The 18,887-nt window shown below is 44.8% G+C and overlaps 2 protein-coding genes across 3 annotated transcripts in view; both read right to left on the bottom strand.

The window, feature by feature from the left end:
* The window catches only part of Hacl (2-hydroxyacyl-CoA lyase), a 34,463-nt gene extending 33,771 nt beyond the window's left edge, over positions 1 to 692 (bottom strand). For both annotated transcript variants that reach the window (XM_065447986.1, XM_065447987.1), the window contains exon 1: positions 553 to 692. In XM_065447986.1, the coding sequence (XP_065304058.1) occupies positions 553 to 609 (57 nt within the window). In that variant the 5' untranslated portion in view covers positions 610 to 692. The remainder of the gene's footprint in view (positions 1 to 552) is intronic.
* Positions 189 to 16,176, bottom strand: LOC135915026 (uncharacterized). The gene is made up of 7 exons (XM_065447985.1): positions 16,019 to 16,176; positions 14,114 to 15,746; positions 12,961 to 13,029; positions 7,687 to 7,806; positions 6,689 to 6,743; positions 6,570 to 6,601; positions 189 to 1,152 (listed from the first exon to the last, which is right to left on the bottom strand). Exons 1-7 carry the CDS (start codon positions 16,096 to 16,098, stop codon positions 1,114 to 1,116), a joined length of 2,028 nt encoding a protein of 675 aa, XP_065304057.1. The 5' UTR covers positions 16,099 to 16,176; the 3' UTR covers positions 189 to 1,113.
* Positions 16,177 to 18,887: the final 2,711 nt, after the last annotated feature.

The following is an 18,887-nucleotide window of genomic DNA, read 5'->3' as shown; positions in this document are numbered from 1 at the left end:
CAGCGGATCCTGTAAGGTTTTGCGTTTAGATGTAAGACAGTGGCGATCTATTTTATGACGGACATAAGCTGGGGAGATAATGAAGGCTGTTCGCTACAAAAAATTCTTGCGCGCCGGACCGCGAAGACAGTACGAAGTGAAGTGACGAGCGATGGTAGACGACGCAATCTCATAAAAACGAGACTTCATTCGCGTGCCGAATAAACAAATGTTTTTATTTGTGCATAAGGATAAAACATAATTGCATCTGTGCAGGAAATATGAAAATTAATACCTGTATAATCAAGTAACAAAAATAAAAATAAAACGAGTTGAAAGGGGCGAGTGCACGGTCAAGATAGGCGAAGATTTAATAAGCGTCGATCGTGGAGGGGTCAGTAACGTCGGTCCAACCAGCGCTCAGCTGCTGTCAGAATAGAGGCAAGCATGCAACGCCAAGCTGGTGGGCTGCACTTTCTTGCTGCGAATTTGGAAGCATAATAAACGAAAAGCGACAAGACGAGTACGTTAGCACGCGACCCAGCATACGAGGAAAATTTCTTTAGGGGTCACCTGCTTCCGGAGGGCTTCGACGACCACTCGAGCACCGTCGATCGTCTTGGCAGCCATGGTGTAATAACTTTGGCGTGTCTTGTACGTTGACAACCGGCAAAACAAAAATGCGTCTCAACGACTTAGGTTTAACTTTATGACGACACGAATTTAACGCGCTAAACCATAAACTACGTTTCAGACTGTTAACCCGGCGACAAGCGGACGATAATCGCCGCCGTTGGCGCGCTGTCAATGTGGCAAGCAGCCTTGAGAGAAGCACCGGAGGCCAATGTGTTGAGTGGTGTTTATCGCAGCATTGCGAAGAGGCCGTTCACTGCACGCAACGAAAACACAAGCCTGAGACGTCCTTTTTTTTCCCCTCTCTCTCAACGATAGCGTGTCATTACGTTCCATTACATTACTTCAACAGCGCACATGCCGCAGAAACATTTCGGCGCCTTGCAAAAAGTTTGCTATTACATGGCGGCCTGCGTTCAAGTTTCACTACATGGTACTTGAGCGAGTTGCATTGATTTGAGCACAGCACGACGACACTTGAATGACAAGCACCGGCGACGGTCAGTGGCGGATGACTTGGATTACAGATGCCTCCATTTCCTGCAAATATGTACAAAGTAAAGCACTATAATATCAGCCACACACACACAAGGGAAAGTTTTGTTGAATATACACTAGAAAGGAATGTTCAGTTCTATTTTTAGGCAGTTTTTTGCGCACAAAGCAAAGGACACACGAGCGCAAAAAGCTGCATTCATGTCCCACCAGCATGCCCAAACAGTTATATATTTTAGGTTACGCCTACTGAGATCATATATTTGCAACTGTCTTTTTTTTTTTTCGTTAATGACATTCCTACACCTCCAAACCCCGAAAAGATATTGGCAAGCCTCAAAGCGCCACAGCCAGTTTCGGTTTGGTTTTTATGCATCGCGACGCCATCATGAAGGTGGTGGTCACGTGGGAGCAGGATATTACGATTAGTGTTCTAATATGCAAAGTGTCTGCCAAGTTTACATTTCCAAGTAAAACTCTTGCTTGGACTAGTTGGTTCATGGTTGAAGTAGGCAAAGGCAAGGCGCAGAAGACCAGACCTTAGGAAGAACACAAACGACAAGACAAAGCGCCCGTCTTGTCGTTTGTGTTCTTCCTATGTCCTGGTCTTCTGCGCCTTGCCTTTACCTACTTCTTACATTTACAAATTCCCTGAGTTTTGCAGGTTTTCCCTGAGCGGCTTTGCAAAATTACCTGACTGACACAGAACCTTGTTTCATGTCAAGACAGGCTGACACCTCGCTGCTCGCGATGCTGTGACTTTCTAGTGATCACGCTAAATGATAAACAAAACGACTTAATCCAGTTTGAATAGTAAGGAGTAGCATTTATTTTATTCAAAAAGAAATCAGAAGGGAGGGGTTAGTAAAGTGCACAGCGAAAAAAATACCTTTAAAAAGTTATAAACTTTTTTAAAACAGGGTTGAAGTACCTCAGACAGGCTGGCCAACGTTTCGATAGGTGGACCTATCTTCGTCAAAGGCGGCCTCGTCATCCTCGGCGTGTTAGTTTTAAAGGGTTAGTGCAGTGACGTCACGTGCGGGTGTTGTCGCTGGCGGCTGGTTTTAAAGAGAGAGATTACAAGAGGGAACAGGCGCTGCCGTCCGACGTCTGTGAGCCTCATTCTCAAGACGAAGGGACAAGAGCGTGAGAGTGGGCACGCGGGGAGGAAAGAAAAGAAATAGAAGCAGAAAAAAGGGGAAAAGAAGGAAAAAAAAAGCAGGGGGGTGCCAGGGCCGTACCAAGACACAGCAAAGGGGGGGGGGGTGAAAGAAAAAGAAAGAGAAAATGAAATCTTTAAGAAATCCCTGTGGTCGCCCCAGGTGCTCTACATGCAAACACATTCAATCCACTACTACAGTAAAAAGTACAGCGTCGAATTACACACACAAAGTAACTTCGGCTTTCACCTGCACATCAAGCAATGTAGTCTACTGTCTAGAATGCGCCGCTTGTAGCAAACAATAATACATAGGTGAGACCGGACAACAAATCAATACAAGACTCAATGGTCACCGCGCGGACACAAAACACAATTTACCCAAAGCAGTAGCCAGCCACTTTAATGAACATGGACATATGTTTGACAAAGCAAGGCTCTATATACTACAAACAAATTTCCGTTCCCCTCGCGAAAGGAAGTACACGGAATCATACCTCATACACAAGTTTAATTGCCTACACCCGACAGGAATTAATTTGGCACGCGGCAACTTAGAATCTTTAAAAGCTGTAACTTAAATCTGAAACTCTCATATCATCAACCAATACACAAAACACATTAGGCCACCAGCCAACTTTAATTCTTAACCTCACCTACTCTTTCATTTCGGAGGAAAAAGGGGGAGAGGGGGAGAGAGGAGGAAGGGAAAAAGAAAAAAAAATTTCCTGCCTACTACTCAATTTAATGTACTCTTTCAGGATTTTACGTCTATAACAAGTGTACTACGATCCCCTTCTTCCATGTACACTTGCCCGCGCCCGCTTCTGCACGCGTCGCCCTCCTGTTTGCTATACCGATTTCGCCCCCCCCCTTCCCCCTTACCCCTTTTTTAGTCTTTTTTTTTTAAACCCCCTCGACAACACATTCCGAAGTCAATATGCCTTTTTCGGCGCCTCAACCATCGCCTTCTGGATGCCGCCGTAACGACACCTACGTTAAGCGCGTGGGGCAGTGCCCCTTGAAAGACCATGCCGCTGCCTTTCAGTCTCCCCACCATTGCACCGCAGACTCCCCGTCGCCACCTTAACTATTTCAAAATTACTCGACCTATTGCTTGACCGGCCGTTCTAATGCCTCAAAAACATGCCGCCAACGACTCCCCCGGATTACCTCCTAACCCTTCGCATCCCCAACACGCTCCCAAGCCCCCGTATTTCTTAAAGATTTCATTTTCTCTTTCTTTTTCTTTCACCCCCCCCCCTTTGCTGTGTCTTGGTACGGCCCTGGCACCCCCCTGCTTTTTTTTTCCTTCTTTTCCCCTTTTTTCTGCTTCTATTTCTTTTCTTTCCTCCCCGCGTGCCCACTCTCACGCTCTTGTCCCTTCGTCTTGAGAATGAGGCTCACAGACGTCGGACGGCAGCGCCTGTTCCCTCTTGTAATCTCTCTCTTTAAAACCAGCCGCCAGCGACAACACCCGCACGTGACGTCACTGCACTAACCCTTTAAAACTAACACGCCGAGGATGACGAGGCCGCCTTTGACGAAGATAGGTCCACCTATCGAAACGTTGGCCAGCCTGTCTGAGGTACTTCAACCCTGTTTTAAAAAAGTTTATACCACAGTGTGCCATTCCATCTGCCAGCCCCTTTCTTCTTTAAAAAGTTAGTAAGACTTATTGCTAATCGAATTGAACATTATCAAATACGAATAAAAAGGAGATCCATGTGTACATAAATATTTTCGAACACCCCTTTCAGTCAAGAATTATGAATGACTGTCGATACATGCGTGAAACATAGATATTGCTTGAGACTCCACTGAAAGGAACAAAATGACTCTTATAGCATTTTATTATGATCGAGTCATTGTAATTACAGAGTAACTAAGTATATGAATAATTTAAAGTCAGTCATGCTAAGTTTCTTCATAAAAATGATTAGATCCCCTGCTCAAATTACATGCACAAGTTATTCATTAGCTTCAAGCATGTCAAGAAAGAAAATACATATATTTTGAGGTTGCTGCCAACATTCTCCACGTCAGACGTCACGTAAAACACGGTAGTGCCTTCAATAAAGCAGTACTGTGTAATGAACATATCGCTTTGAAGTAAAATGGAAGTAATTTAGGTTATCAGATTGTTCAATAAGCTCAATGTCTGTGCTCTATTCCTTGCTACCACTGCACAGAAACGGCAAAAATAAGCCGTGTCCAGAAATGTGGACAGCGTGACCTCAGGGAATGTGAGCTGTCTATCAACTGATAGCAAGCTTATTGGTATGAGGCCCGAACTTAGTCGCAAGTGAGATTCTCTCTGAACAGCTGGTGGGTCAACTTCAACTGTCCCGACATATTCTCTTCCCGTGCACAACACCTCAGTGTTGCGTTTCACTGATTTGAAGAGTCTATTTCGGTTTGGATGAGGGACACCTGCATCTCGGCGTCAGTCAACACTCTAGCTCCTTGAAAGAAGCGGTAGCACGCTTGCTTTCCTGTTAATTCCTCAATGCATAAGTCATTTCTGTTCACGTCCTCAAGCTTCCACCGTGCGTTTGTCCCACGGACCATTTGAAGGATCCTCTTGGTCAGTTTTCTAGTCAAAGTCCGATTTTTCGGACTCCCTAGGGGCCGCGAAAACGTCCGAAAAATCAGGCAACTCCTAGAAAATGAATGCCCGACTTTTACTGCACTTAAGAGGTCGAATCACCACAGGCAAATCCGAAAAGGCCTGCCAGTACACTTATTAGGCATATCGGTGCTCGTACTGTGAAAGGAGATGGCGGGTAGACGCGTGTACAATTAAGAAATACATACTGTGTCCCGTGATAATTGCGCCTTCGCACGCTTATTATGCTTCACTGCAATACTTTCGCGTATGCTTAGCGCGTGACATTGCTGCAGTGACGCGATGCTGACTTTCGGGACATGGCATTCTGCAGATCGCGGTGCTTTCCGAACTTTGAAGTCCATCGCGAGCACCACAAAGGCGAAGTCGGTGCCGTTGCTGGCAGCGGCGAATTCTTTCAATGAAAAACAGGGCGCTGAACAGCAAGAAGCTTAACAGCGAACGTCGAAGCACCGGCCTAGCGTTTGCCGCAGTATAGTGGCTACGGCTGCCAGCAGATCTGGCGGCGAGGTAATCCAACGCCTCATAAAGGAGGCGTTGGGTAATCAAAAGGCGGCAATGATGGCTTTGATTAATGCCATTTCGGACCTGCGGTCACGGCAAAAAGTCCGGAAAGTCGTACGGCGAAGTGTTCTTGCATCCGAATTTCAGACACATTGACTCTATGGGGCAAGTGGTGGCCCCGCGAAGCTGTCCGAATTATCGCGCGCTTGGAAAGTCGGTCGTTGATTGCACACTGGAAACTCCTCCAGCCGACGACACAGCGTCAAAATACGACTCGTTAAGATCCCTCTGTTACTTGAGCCAGCACTACCGCGGCTTTCGTTCGTTTTCAATAAAGTTACACCTAATTTTACCTAATAGAAGCACACATACCCTGTGTATTTCTAGACTATTCGAAATCTCTGAGAATTCCCGGTTGGTAGACACCCTGGATATGCCACCATAGTTTTTACATTCGATAGCTGCGGCTCATTAGGTCGCATTCTAAGCTGCTACTCGCATATGGGCCGGTATTGCAGCACAGCAGACGACTGAGTGAGCCGGAGCGAGTGCCAAGTCGCAATATCTTGCTCCATCGTGACGTCACAGCACAGCAGAAACGAAACTTAAGCTGGCTCTACAAAAAGTAGCACAATAAATTATTTAGGGCGTCATGAGGTTTTGCGAATATATTTTTTTTCTTTCTGAGGTTTAGACTTTCATTTAAAGCAAAAAATGAAGAATCAAAAATACGTCAGCACACCATAAACAAGCGCGGCATGCCAAATTAGGGCTCTGGCACTAACAAGTTTTGGCATCATACATTTGAACAGTATTTACTCAGAAGTATGCATACATTTATCGGTAAACACAATACATTCTAAAAATAAAACTCAACCAGAAGGTCTTTAGAACTTCTTTTTTTTTTACACAACAGCAGCCCAAATGTGCCAAAACGGTGGTGGTGGTAACAACTTTATTAAAATGCTGCTCAGGTAAGGTGGGTAAGGTCAATGTGACAAAATGCTTTGAGATCTATGACTTCACGGTCATGCACCCGCGATGTGGTTCAGGAGCAAAATTTTTTTTTCTTGGGGAGCTGTGAGATCCTGGCCATTCGCTCTATTATAGTAACCAACCCTTTTCCAACAATTAAATTGCTGTCTTCAAGCAAGAATATGTGGTACTTACAGGGACGCTTTGGTAATCAGCCTCTGCGGAAACTGAAACCAATAGTAAGTATGTCAGCATAATTGTCGCTGCATGTATAACAATTAAGGGGAAGGGCATAAGATGACATAGTGCATTACCCGTGTGCTTGATGACTACAGGCTTGGAAGGCTTTACCATGGGATCGAGACCCGCCTGCAAAGCACACAACAAACCAGCTCTGAGGAGGTGTATGGCACAAATGTTCACCACAATACTTTAAGGACAGCACTGAAGTTTTTGTGATGGTTATTACTAAGCAGTTTTGATATTGCAATAATAATGAGGTAATGAAGCATGCACGTGGCTTGGGTTCATTAATGTAATCAGAGTCCTTCTGTTGCTGCAAGAGGGACTGGAATTGTGAGATGCACTGCAACGCTCTCTCAACAAGGACAAAAGGCACATGCCTAAGTTTCAGGTCCCATGTCTACGCTGCTAACAATATCAATTTTTTATGTGGCGTGATCTCGCATGGAATTTATCATATTAGGGTCAGGTGCTGCTACACATTTCAAACACATCTTTGCTAAGCATTTGACAGGTTGCACTGGCTTACATATAAACCCTATGCGTAAGATATCTTATTGCTCACTGCTAGAGCACAGCTCTTTAGTCAGGTGGATGGCGACTCCTTGCGATGGTTTAGAAACTTGCTTTCTAACATGAAGATGTGTATGTTTGCTCTCACTATAGTAACAGAAGGAAGCTAAAACTGGGCTAAGTTCAAAATGTAAATACAGATTGGATGAGGCTCTGATATGAGCCTCCCTGCTCCACTAATAAAATGTAAGTACAGTCACTAAGTAATTCTTGAATGATTATATCAATAGTCATGACAAATGGTGCTTAGAACTTTACAGCATCAACTTTCTCCTGCAGCTATACCTTACACAAGCTTTAAGCTGTTTGAAGTTATACATGTGCAACCTAATGTGCGTCCTTTAGTAATTTCCTTGATGCAAGTTCACATTATTCAGCCCATCAAAACAGCCAAAGAGTTTGTCCTTGGGCATGCACATCTTGAGTAAGAAAATGAACTTGTGCATTTTGCATATTTTCCTCTCGTGTAGAAAACTGAGTACAAACAAAGACACACCCTCTGAAGGATTCCCATGTTTGATGTTTGGTAGCGTTTGTCTGGCAGTGGACCAGTACACAAACGTGGAGATGCTGACGAGGTGGTCACGTGAACAGGCGAGGTCGCCGCTGTCAGAGACTGAAACGCCAAGGATACATATGTGAGCTTAGCAGTGCTAAAAGTGACTTTAATACGAAAAGACGACATGAAAAATGCAGAGTGCAAAAGTCCTATGCTTGGACAAGGCACATAGTTCCAGTAACAGAAAAAAAGAAAAAGAAATAACAATAAATGCAGGAGACTACAATGCAAAACACAGGCACAGATACCAAAGGAGTGAGTGACCTATATTGAGAAAAGAAAATAGAAGGGCTGTGATGTCACTTTTCGTGAAGCTAGATGTGTGTGCACTGCTGTGCTGCATGGGCACTGCTTTGTTGCGCAGCGCTACAGCCTCTATTGCTTACCGCTGTGCTTCTTGTAACAACCGAATACCCCTGCCACTAGTCTACATCAAGAGGGTAAGTTGGAGTAAGCTTGGCACTCTGATGTCAAGCCCCACTGCTAGCAACTGTGATGCCTTTGCTAATAGTGCTTACTCACAAAACGAAGTTCACAGCCATGTGACATGCGATTTCCATCCCACTTTTCTCCCAGCAAGAAGCATAGGCAGGCCATCTCTCGAGTCTTTATCTCTTCTTTATGTTAACAAGTAAACAAAGGCAATGATGCCTTGCATTTTGTTTTTAAAATTAAATTATGGGGTTTTACATGCCAAAACTACTTTCTGATTATGAGGCACGCCGTAGTGGAGGACTCCGGAAATTTTGACCACCTGGGGTTCTTTAACGTGCACCTAAATCTAAGTACACGGGTGTTTTCACATTTCGCCCCCATCGAAATGCGGCCGCCGTGGCCGGGATTTGATCCCGCGCCCTCGTGCTCAGCAGCCCAACACCATAGCCACTGAGCAACCACGGCGGGTATTTTGTTTTTGAAGCTGCAGTGACTACCATTTAAAAGCACTACCATATAAGCCGAATATTCCATTAGAAGGACAATGCGTGAATGTTTCTTTGGTTTCCCATCGACCCAATAAAAAAAAATCCTCTTAAGCCACAAATTCCATCAACCCAAACTTCAAGAGCCGACATTGATCTCTGTTATTCAGCTTAGTAAGAGGTCCAGATTGGCATGCTTGGAGGAGGTGAGTCCACCAGTTACACTACTAGGAAAGGCTGTGTCTGTGGACAGAAACAGCTGTGCCAATGTAGATGACATTGTGGAAACCTGAAAGACTGACACAATAGAAACAATAATTGAGGAAGTGCCTAAACAGGCTCATAATTGTGTGACGACATTGCCCTGGAGCCACAAGAACCAGCCTCAAAGGACGCAGCTGATGTTCCCTGATTAAGTTCGTGCTTTTTTCCAACAAAGTGCAGCTTTTGCGACAGCGCACAGACCTGCCCATAGCTGAGAAGCCACAATTACTTAAAGTACTGGCATGAAAGTGTTGTGTTGTGCTTTTTTGCATTCTTAGGTAGCTGTCAACTCCGTAATTATACAAAGCCTAAATTTCCTTTTAAACGGATCGTTCAAGACGCACATCAAGCAAAGCGCAGTTTCAGATGAGAAGGAGATTCTTGATGATGGGAAGGAAAGGTTAGGGTAAAGTGCAGCGCAGTAACTGTCTCTCAGCAGAGGACAAGTTTCAGATGAGAAAAAGGTGACTCAACAATGTCACCGAAAGGGGAGATGGTGGTCATGTGATATCACAAACAACTTAAGAAGCTGGCAGTCAGCCTGGCGCCATACAATGACTGCACCGCCAAAAGCTGTCAATTCGGCCATTCTAATTGTGCACCGTTCTTGAAAACGCAGGGGGACACACTCTCCCCTCTTGTCCCTTCGAGTGCTGAATAAACTCTGATTTCTGCAGCAGGGCTTTAGTATAGCCATAGTGTGTGTGCACACACCAGGTAGTATCTCGTACCATGATTAACCACCACATGCTTTGATGACATCTTGAGTCTTCTTCCGAAATAGTCAAATTAAAAGGCAATGTAATGAATTATTTGTTGTGCTCTTGGGGAATGGAGGTTCCATAGCGTGGTTACTTTGTCAATGGCTATCCAACAAAGTGATAAAAACAAGACAAAAATGTTCTGTCAGTACTCTATTAATAAGAAAGAGTGCATGAAGCAGTATCTTATGTCAGGCAACTCTAATAATTAGGTATGCCGTTTTATTGCTGTTTTGTTTATTATTTTGTGTGATGATAATTCAGCCACTCCCGGAATAGCACTTTTTGGCTCTGTGGATCACTTCGTTTTAAGAACAGATTCTCACAGTCCCTTCGAGCTCATCTTAAAGAGCCCCTCACCAGGCCACATAGAAAATTTTGGTTATATGTTGGAAGTTGTTACGTGCCCTCCAAGGAGGGCTCTACCACAACAGTTTTTCAGATTAGTTCATTAATAGCAGAAATATAAATATTTGAAGAGCCACAAACCTATCATTTCAGAAGGCGAGCTTCATCACCAACATACGCTCTCTCTACTTGCACCGTCTACCCTCTGCAAGCGAAATTCCTTCCCTGCGTTCTCCCATACCGGAGCCAGAAGATCACATGACAAACGCATCACGGGCCTTACCTTCTTTCTTTTTTTTCTCTCCCTCACTTTTTCGCTTGTGGCACAATTCTGCTGACGGTTTCGTGTGCGAGCTGTTGCATTTGTCTCATTTCGAGCAGCACACCATTTTGCGTACTGTGCACAAAGACACTGGACTAGCGGTATAAGTTAGTGCTGCACGAACATTGAGGCAGATGCAAGCGGGTCACAGAGCATGATCGCATGCTGGAACATGATAGAAAATGGCATAGTTTTGCTCTCTGAATGCGTCACTGCACGAGGTGGGAACAAGTGGACGAAATGGAAATACATCTCTCTTGCTACGGTACGAAGTAAAACAAAAACACGCAGACATTCAGTTCGTATGTTTTATTATTTGTCTAAACTTTTATTAATCTATTGAAGCAACAGATTAAACAAATAACCGATGTTGCCTTGAATACTTCTTGAAGTCATGTGTGAGGTCACAGCATGGCCATGTACGCAGGTGCACTTGCGCGATTGTCTCCGACTCTCCGGCTGGGAGCGCCGCACCCGCAAGAAGGGCAAACAGAATTTGGTTTGAAATTTAAGCTCTTTCCACGGTGCATATATGATACTTAGCAGACACTATCATTAGCACACATTGTGCGCAAAGCTCAAGATGCTCAAAATGACCAGACTTGGTGAGGGGCCCTTTAATGTGAATCTATTGCACTTTAATTCAACATATCTTGTGTGATGAAGATATATATAGATATCTTGCGAGATGAAGATAAGAGTCTGCCTTGCACTGCAAGTCAGAATGTTCTGGTAGCTAACTACCAAAACTTAACTAATGAACTTTTTAATTAATTCATTTTAGAGCATGTGTTCTTTCTTGCAGATTTGAAGCGAAACAGTTGCATATTTAAATATTTGCTTTTCAGAAATTCAAAGGCTAGCACGCTTTAAAATATCCTTTCCGAATATGTTCTGTGAAATAAATTTTATGTCCAGTTAATAGTTCCTGCCAAACCCTGTCACTCACACATCAGCATGATGTTAACTGGAGTGCTAATGAATTTTTAGCAGATTGTGGGGACAGACACCTTGAAATTAGTACTTGCATTGGAATTTCTGTAAAGTAAATGTTCCTTTATAATTACTCATTTCGTTTCTGTTATTCCAGCACGTGCACTGAAGTAAAGGAATGAAAAGTAATTAGTAAAACATTGTTAGCTAACTTTATAAAAACATCACAATTTTGCATGCACTTAATTTCCACCTGTTTAAGCTATTTGCATGAAGTGGCAGAACTGCACTATCTGTCACAGGAAATTATTAGAGGTGTAAATAACAGGAGTGTGCGAATACTATAGTAATTGATTTCGTATAGGGTAGCGAGTGTTCGAATAATTCGATGTACAAATGGAATATGTAGTATTCGATTTGTTGAATATTTGTTGAATGGCCTGGCTATGGTTGGTGCCTTGACGCAAACAGCGTTCGCACAGCACACGATCCCTATAGGTACAAGAATTTACCAGGTAGGCCGAACCGATTGAAACGATTAAAGCTACACAGACTGAGGGAATAACAAAAGCCACACATACGGAAAACACGGAAGCATGTAAGCAACAGAAGACTACCAATAAGCACAGTAAGGCTCACTAATAAACTGAAAACCTCACTTATATTTAGGACAACTTCGCTATCTCTCCATCCACAGAGGGAAAAAAAGCTCTTGACTCTATTCGACAGGATTATATTTATCTATCTAATATATTTTCCAGGCCTTTGTAGACGAACTGAGTTGTTATCAGTACTGGCATATTAATTTGGTGTTCCCTTTAATAAGAGTAGAGCATACAATACATCTCGATTACTAACTATCTGGCAAGATAGCTAGCAAGATTCTTGTTATGTAATATGAGCAGTGTCCTGAGCTTGTGCAGCATTGTATTCTTTGCACAAAATTTGTAAGCATAAATGTTTGTGTTAAATTTTCTAATATTTAATATTCGATTTGATATTCAACATTTTTTCTTGATTTGATTCAATATTTGATTCAAGTAATTGGTATTCGCACGCCGCTAATGAAAAAGATACAGGTGGTGTATGGTTACACTTCATCAGTAAAACACAGCACCTCACGTTGATTTTCTGCCGCAAAACAGATTAAATGTGACTGTTCATTTTGTTGCAATACAGTGAAATGGACTTGCTGACTTGCAGAGCTTTTGCAGCTGCCGTATTCTTAAATTTCTCATTTGTGTGAGTGGCAATTGGAGAAAACCTCTGAAGCAATGTGGTGTGAGTAAACCAGAGATGTGCATTGCCAAGAAGCAATTGTCTGGTGGCAGTTGGAACACCAAATCCTGATGATCGTGGATGCACCTGCTCTGCCATAAGTATTCATGACCACATGATAATGAAGTCGTTTAATAGTACTTGACATTCAAACTTCATGCCCTTGCAAGCCTGATTTTACAGAGGCATCAGGCTTACAGCTCTTAAGCTGCTTGCAATATCCACAAGCTACTCAGTAAAACCCTGCCTCACACCTACAAGGTTCACAATCACTGTACCAACAGTTTTTACAAATATGGGGGAAAGAAAGAAAAAAAGGATTGAACATAAGGCAAGGTACAAGGTAACAACAAAGAAATTGGGCAAGAAATGCTGCTCATCTTACTTTTGCTGACGGAGACTTTCGGGGTCTCACAATCTGGATTAGCGGTGGTGCTGGGTTCTCGTGGATGTACTGGAGCAAGAAAGAAAACAGACTCAAGTGAGTACAAAATGTTGACATTGGTAATATCACATTTTAAGTCTGTCTCTCACATTAATAATTATGGGGTTTTACGTGCCGAGACCACTTTCTGATTATGAGGCACGCCGTAGAGGAAGACTGCGGAAATTTCGACGACCTGGGGTTCTTCAATGTGCACCTAAATCTAAGTACACGGGTGTTTTTGCATTTCGCCCCCATCGAAATGTGGCTGCCGTGACCGGAATTCGATCCCGCCACCTTGTGCTCAGCAGCCCAACACCATAGCCACTGAGCAACCATGGCGGGTGTCTTCCACATTGTGAACAAATGCTGACCAATAAGCTGCAGCACTATCTACTTTTGTTTACACTGTGCGTCTACTTCCGTGTGTGTGTTTACGCTGTGTGTCTGCTTCCCCAACTGTGTGGCAGGCAACCTTAGAACACCAGGGAGCAGTGTTCTGTACCATGAACTCTGAATAGAACCTAAATGTCTTGGTTTTAGTATTCATTATATGAAAAAAAAAAAAGAAGTTGCTGCTGGGTAATGTGCAACAGCACAGCCAGAAGTGACAGTGTTACATTCCTGGCATGTAACATCACAGACATCACATGGCCTGATTCAGATTCAACAGCACTGATTAAAATAAGCTAGAGGTCAGCAGATTATGTAAAACTGCAGAAGGGTTGAAAATTGAGCTTATTGGTACATTTTAAAACTTCTTTGGAGGAGTGATAAATGACGAGACAAGGAAAAACAACACAGGGACGCACTTCGCCCTTGTATTATCTTTTTTTGTCTCGTCGCCTAGCATGTCTTCAAATAAATTTCCATAGGTAAAAGTGCAATTTTTGAGCATGGAGTGCTCCTCCAAAATAGTAACCAAAATTACAATAGTGAAAGATATCCATGATGTACTGGTCCATTGGATTTGGCTGTTTACAGTGCTGAATCTGGGTTACATAAAATAGAAACTCTGTTAGCTACAATTGCTTAGTTCGTTTGTTGTCTCTTTTTGTGACGATTTACTTTCTGCTGTATTGTACAATATTGTGTTAGGTGACTTATCTCTCACCCGAGCAACAGGGCTGATGACTGACCAGGGTGGCCGTGAGCCCTTCCCAACACTCCGTGGGGTGCCATGGTGGGCCTGACCTTGCTCAACCTTTACTGGACTCTTTTCTGAAGTCTTCAATGGAGTCTTCACTGCAGCCTTACCTGGAGTTTTTCCAGATACAGGTGTTGGTACTTTGAACACAGTCTCCCTAGGTTTCGTGGAAACAATGGGTGAATTCCAGCTCCGCAAAGGTATGTTCGATGGAGTGCGACAGCGGCCTCGAACAGATCCTGCCAGATTAGTCTCTCGGCGACTCAAAAGGGGCTTAGTAGGGGCACTGCCAGCTCCCTTTTGTGGAGACTTGTGCGGGGTAAAGAGCTTCACTGGGGTCATGCTGGCAGTGCTTGTAGTCGGAACATTACCAAAGCAGAAAGATGTCTGACAGGCCATCTCCACACCACTTTGAACTATGGGCAAGCACTCGGATTGTGTGGCAAGATTTGTGACTACAGGGGTAGGGAAGTCCTGCTTGCACTGTTCTCCGGGAGCATCATCTGAAGTCGTCAATGTGTGCTCTGTGGAAGAAGATGCGGAGGTCACTGCCAAGCTTTGCAGCTCATTGTGCCCCCTGTTAGACGATGTACCAGATGCTGCCGTCTGAAGCTTCTCTTTGACAGGTTTCTGTGAGACAACGAAACTCTTATCGCACACCAGGATCTCAGTGGGCACATGTGCGACAAGCTCTTGATCAGTTTCAATGTGACTAGAGGAAGGCAATGGTTCGATACCACTACAAAACAGTTGATTATCAAATACATGCTCTGCCTTGGCTTCCTCCGTACCTTCGCTGGAGCCAAACGACAGGCGCTGTTTCACAGGGTCAAGCACATTTGTACACATCTGTTCACAGTGTTGGGGAGAGAATTCACTGCAGAGGTTCTGTTCAATTCCTGTTGAGGGACTTTGCAGAGTGTTGACTTCTGCTGTCTCCGCGTTGGCACCCGCGTGCGATGTCGGCTCGTTTAGCCCCGAAACTTTTGAGGGACGCGGTGTGGACATGGCGAGAGGAGCACTCATCACAACACTACAGTTCTCATCGCTTAACTGCACTTCGCAAGTGTTCTGCTTGCTCGGCTGTTCCAAAGTTCCTTGATGGGTCACTGGCTGACATTGCTGTGGCTCCAAATACTGCGCCAGAATGTCTCCTTCGGGCTCGGCGCAGGCGTCCATACGCTCACTCGGGCTCAGAGTTTGCTTGCATTTCTCGGAGAAAAGGCGTACAACCTCTTTCGGCTGACAAGGTTCTCTGTTTTCCTTGTCGTGATCGATGCTGGAAAGCTTCAGGTTATTCAAGCCATCGATACAGTCGTCGGCCGAAGACCCACTGCCGCGTTCTGACCCGTCGGCCGAGAACAGCGAATTGTCCGCAGACCCGTTGATGCGCCCCATTTCAGGCGCCGCGCTGCTGGACTGGCTGCTGTTGCAGCTTTTTGTACGGTAACGCCGCATGTAGGGAAGTCCAGATGACTTCAGCTTTTCCTCGTTAATCAGAATGCTCTCGTCATCCTCGTCGACGTAAAAGCTGTAATGGGTAACATCCACTTCCGACATTGTGTTGCCGAAGGAGTCCGGGCAGTTCACCGCGGAGACGCTGAAGATGAAACCAAACAAGATTAAGGCATTAGACGTGCTACTGCGAACACAACAGACTGCGTAGCACAATGCACATTTACACAGGCAGGTAATGAGATTATATTGAGATAATGTTCCCCTTCAGAGCGAGCTGCTAAAGATGTTCAGCGGTTTGAAAGCAACCGACACCGATTGAGCTTGCGACGAACCACGGCACGCCTAAAGCCTGCGGTCAACTATCATAAACAGTGCTAATGAAAGCAAACGAAACCACGACTCAATATTACTTACGTTATCTTGCAGACTGAATTTCTTCGGCTTTCTTGTCCTGCGCTTTCCGCCAGTTTCTTCAAATAACGAAAGCCGGCCATACGTTACCCCTCGTGACCAAAACGTCAGCTCCCATTGGCCAAAAGGAGGTTACGTTTCTAAACAAACAACGCATACAATAAACGTGCTGATGATGATAGTATAACATGTCCTAACTTGTGCGGAGTTTGAACTCACTCACGTTCAAACTCCTTGCATACTTCAAGAACGCTGAGAACCGACCATATCAGAAAAGCTTGTGCCAGTGCCTCCTCGAACGACCTTTTTCGCGGGGCAGTTAGTAAGTTTGTTCCTAGTGCCTTTTAAGAGGAAGCTTTAGCTCGAGTGCTCCTATCTAAATACATGTAAAAGCAGAATTCGTTTTTCTCGGCAACCACTGCACCAAATCTGAAAAGGTTTGTTGTGTTTAAAAGAAAAAACTTGAAATCGAGTGACTGCTGGTTTTCGATTTAGATCGTTAAATTTTTATTAAAAATTGGCGAAAATCGAAAATTTTCAGAAAACTAAACTCTCAAGTTTACTGCTTTCTAACTAAGGAAGAAAAAAAGATGTCACAATTCTGTGAATTGTGACATCATTTGTGACGTAGGGACAATTCGTTCCTTAATCAAAGCAGCCGCTTCTTTCCCATCTTTCACGATGAAGCGTCGGCTGGCAGGCGCACGGTGCAGAGGGCAGCAAAATGCCGATATTCTGCGTAACGATATATCAGCACGTGTATTGAGATACACCCGTGCAGGTGTGCATGAACCTCGAACACGCTCTGCTTAAAAGACTTCGTGCTGTCGCGAGTACTGCAAGGAACGAGCAAGAGTTAAGCAACATGTTTTAGTATGCACAAAAGCAAATTGTTACTGAACACGAACTATGCATTCATAACGTACGTTCTACGAGCCACAAATGCACCATGCGCTGTCAAAAGCAGTAACCACTGACCTGCAAGGCGTTAATTGTACAGGTTCTGAAACGCATCGGTGGTGGTGGTGGTAAACTTTATTGAAAAGGGGAAAGGGGGAGGTGGCTGAGCGATCGGGCTCAAATAAGGCCCTGGGATTGCTTGGCTTTCTCCGCCCAGTCCACCAGTTCAAGCTGTCGGTCGATGTCCCCGGAACTGAGCCAGGCTGTCCAGACAGTTTCGCTGCTGACGGGGGACGAGAAAACGGGAGCGAAGTGCATTCCCACATTATGTGTGTTTCCCTGTTTGTGAACAGAGCCTACACAAACTCAACGCGACCGCTTGTGTTTTATCGAGTTGCTTGGCCGGTGGTGGGAGCGCGCGATGGCTACGGGCTATTTCGTGAAGTCTCGCAGGGTTCCTCGTCTCTCCTCCTCGTTCACGCCGTCCGCATCCGCGGACGAGGCTCGGCGCGCGAGATCTCGATCGAGCCAAACTGCGAGCTGCCGACGCGTTGTCGGGCACAGCCGCGTGAGCGGGGGTCCACACAAGGGTTTTGAATCCACTTAGGGGTCGCCGCGTGAGGACATGGTACGCCTGTTTGGAAATTCTACCGCGGACGAAATTGCCGATGGCCTGCTTGCTATCGCTGACGACGGTATATTCGCTTCCGCATGCATGGCCACGACAATCGCGGTTTCTTCCGCTTCCACCACTCGGCCAGCCGTGATTGCTGTCTATTCTATCAATCCTCCGTTGTGATCCGCTACCATTTCGGCCTGCGATGGCACGTTAGCATGATTCCGCCAAAGAGGGCAAAATTTCCCGCGGATATTCCCTTCGTCCGTTGCCATTGCCGTGGCGCGGTACATTTCACGAACTTTAGTACCTGCTGTCCCACCTGGCCATAGCAACATCCGGGAGAGCACGGTCTAGATAATACAGCGCAACAAAACACGGAGACCAACGCAAACCTAGCCCGCACGGCGCCTTTGCTACGGTACGAAAACTACGGAGCAACACGCATCAGCGCACATAACCATAACAAAGCCGCCATTGTTGCCCGAAAGGCGTGACCGCTACATAAAAAAAGCAAAAAAAAGGAACCTACTACATCATTTCCACAGTTTTCTCCCAGCGCGTGGAGGGGGTAGAGCCTCTCCTCAGTTTCCTTCCTCGATGTTTCACGCAAACTCCGCAAACCACGCAAAGACGCTAACGCTAAATCTGAGAAGTGCTTACGCTATCACAGAACACGCTATACGCTATGGGTCGCTCAGCGTTCCGCGCATGCGCAGTGACGACCCGCTATTTTATAGCGTACGATAAACTAAAACCTTCTGGTAGCTTCTAGTTCTGGCAGAAAGAAAAATATGACCGGGATTTGTTCAAGAAATTGCAACTTTTACACAACTTATTTTGGCAGGCTTTTCAAGCAGCCTTGTCCACTACACCCAACTCTCTGCATACGCACTTCGCGATTTGACTCTCCTAGAGCATCCTTTAATACAATAGCTTTTACGTGCAAGTAAAATAATTTTCTGCAGGAGTTGTCCTTGTTACAATGAGCAGCCGACTGCAGCAGACACTTTGCAAGAGCACACCTTCTGGCTTTTTAACCCATTATTCATCAGACGCCGGTATGGTTGGCACCTTTGCCTCGAGAAAAGGAAATCCTGCCATAACCAACTTTGGGTTGACATCTTCTTAGAGCAAAGATTACTGTATGCAAAAATACCAACAAAACAATAATGCAGTCATACGCCACAGACATACTCTACATCATAATTTACTGAAAAGCTGCCACAGAATTTAGCAACCTTTCAAATAATTTACTTGTAAGGCATGTTAACACGCTAAGGTTGAAGAATGGGTGTGTTGGCATGGCATACTAGAAGTTGGATAGTACATTTTGACGGGACAAACAGAAGAGAG

The sequence above is a fragment of the Dermacentor albipictus genome, chromosome 1 (assembly GCF_038994185.2).
Source record: "Dermacentor albipictus isolate Rhodes 1998 colony chromosome 1, USDA_Dalb.pri_finalv2, whole genome shotgun sequence".
Lineage (NCBI taxonomy): Eukaryota > Metazoa > Arthropoda > Arachnida > Ixodida > Ixodidae > Dermacentor > Dermacentor albipictus.
The sequence above is the reverse complement of the archived record's forward strand: the minus strand, read 5'-3'. Positions and strand labels throughout refer to the sequence as shown.

Coding starts and splice junctions, on each gene's coding strand:
- LOC135915026 (XM_065447985.1), bottom strand. CDS start 16,098: ATGGCCGGCTTTCGTTATTTGAAGAAACTGGCGGAAAGCGCAGGACAA. Junction 15,747..16,018: donor AATTCAGTCTGCAAGATAAC/GTAAGTAATATT, acceptor TTTCATCTTCAG/CGTCTCCGCGGTGAACTGCC. Junction 1,153..6,569: donor CTGATTACCAAAGCGTCCCT/GTAAGTACCACA, acceptor ACATATTTGCAG/GAAATGGAGGCATCTGTAAT.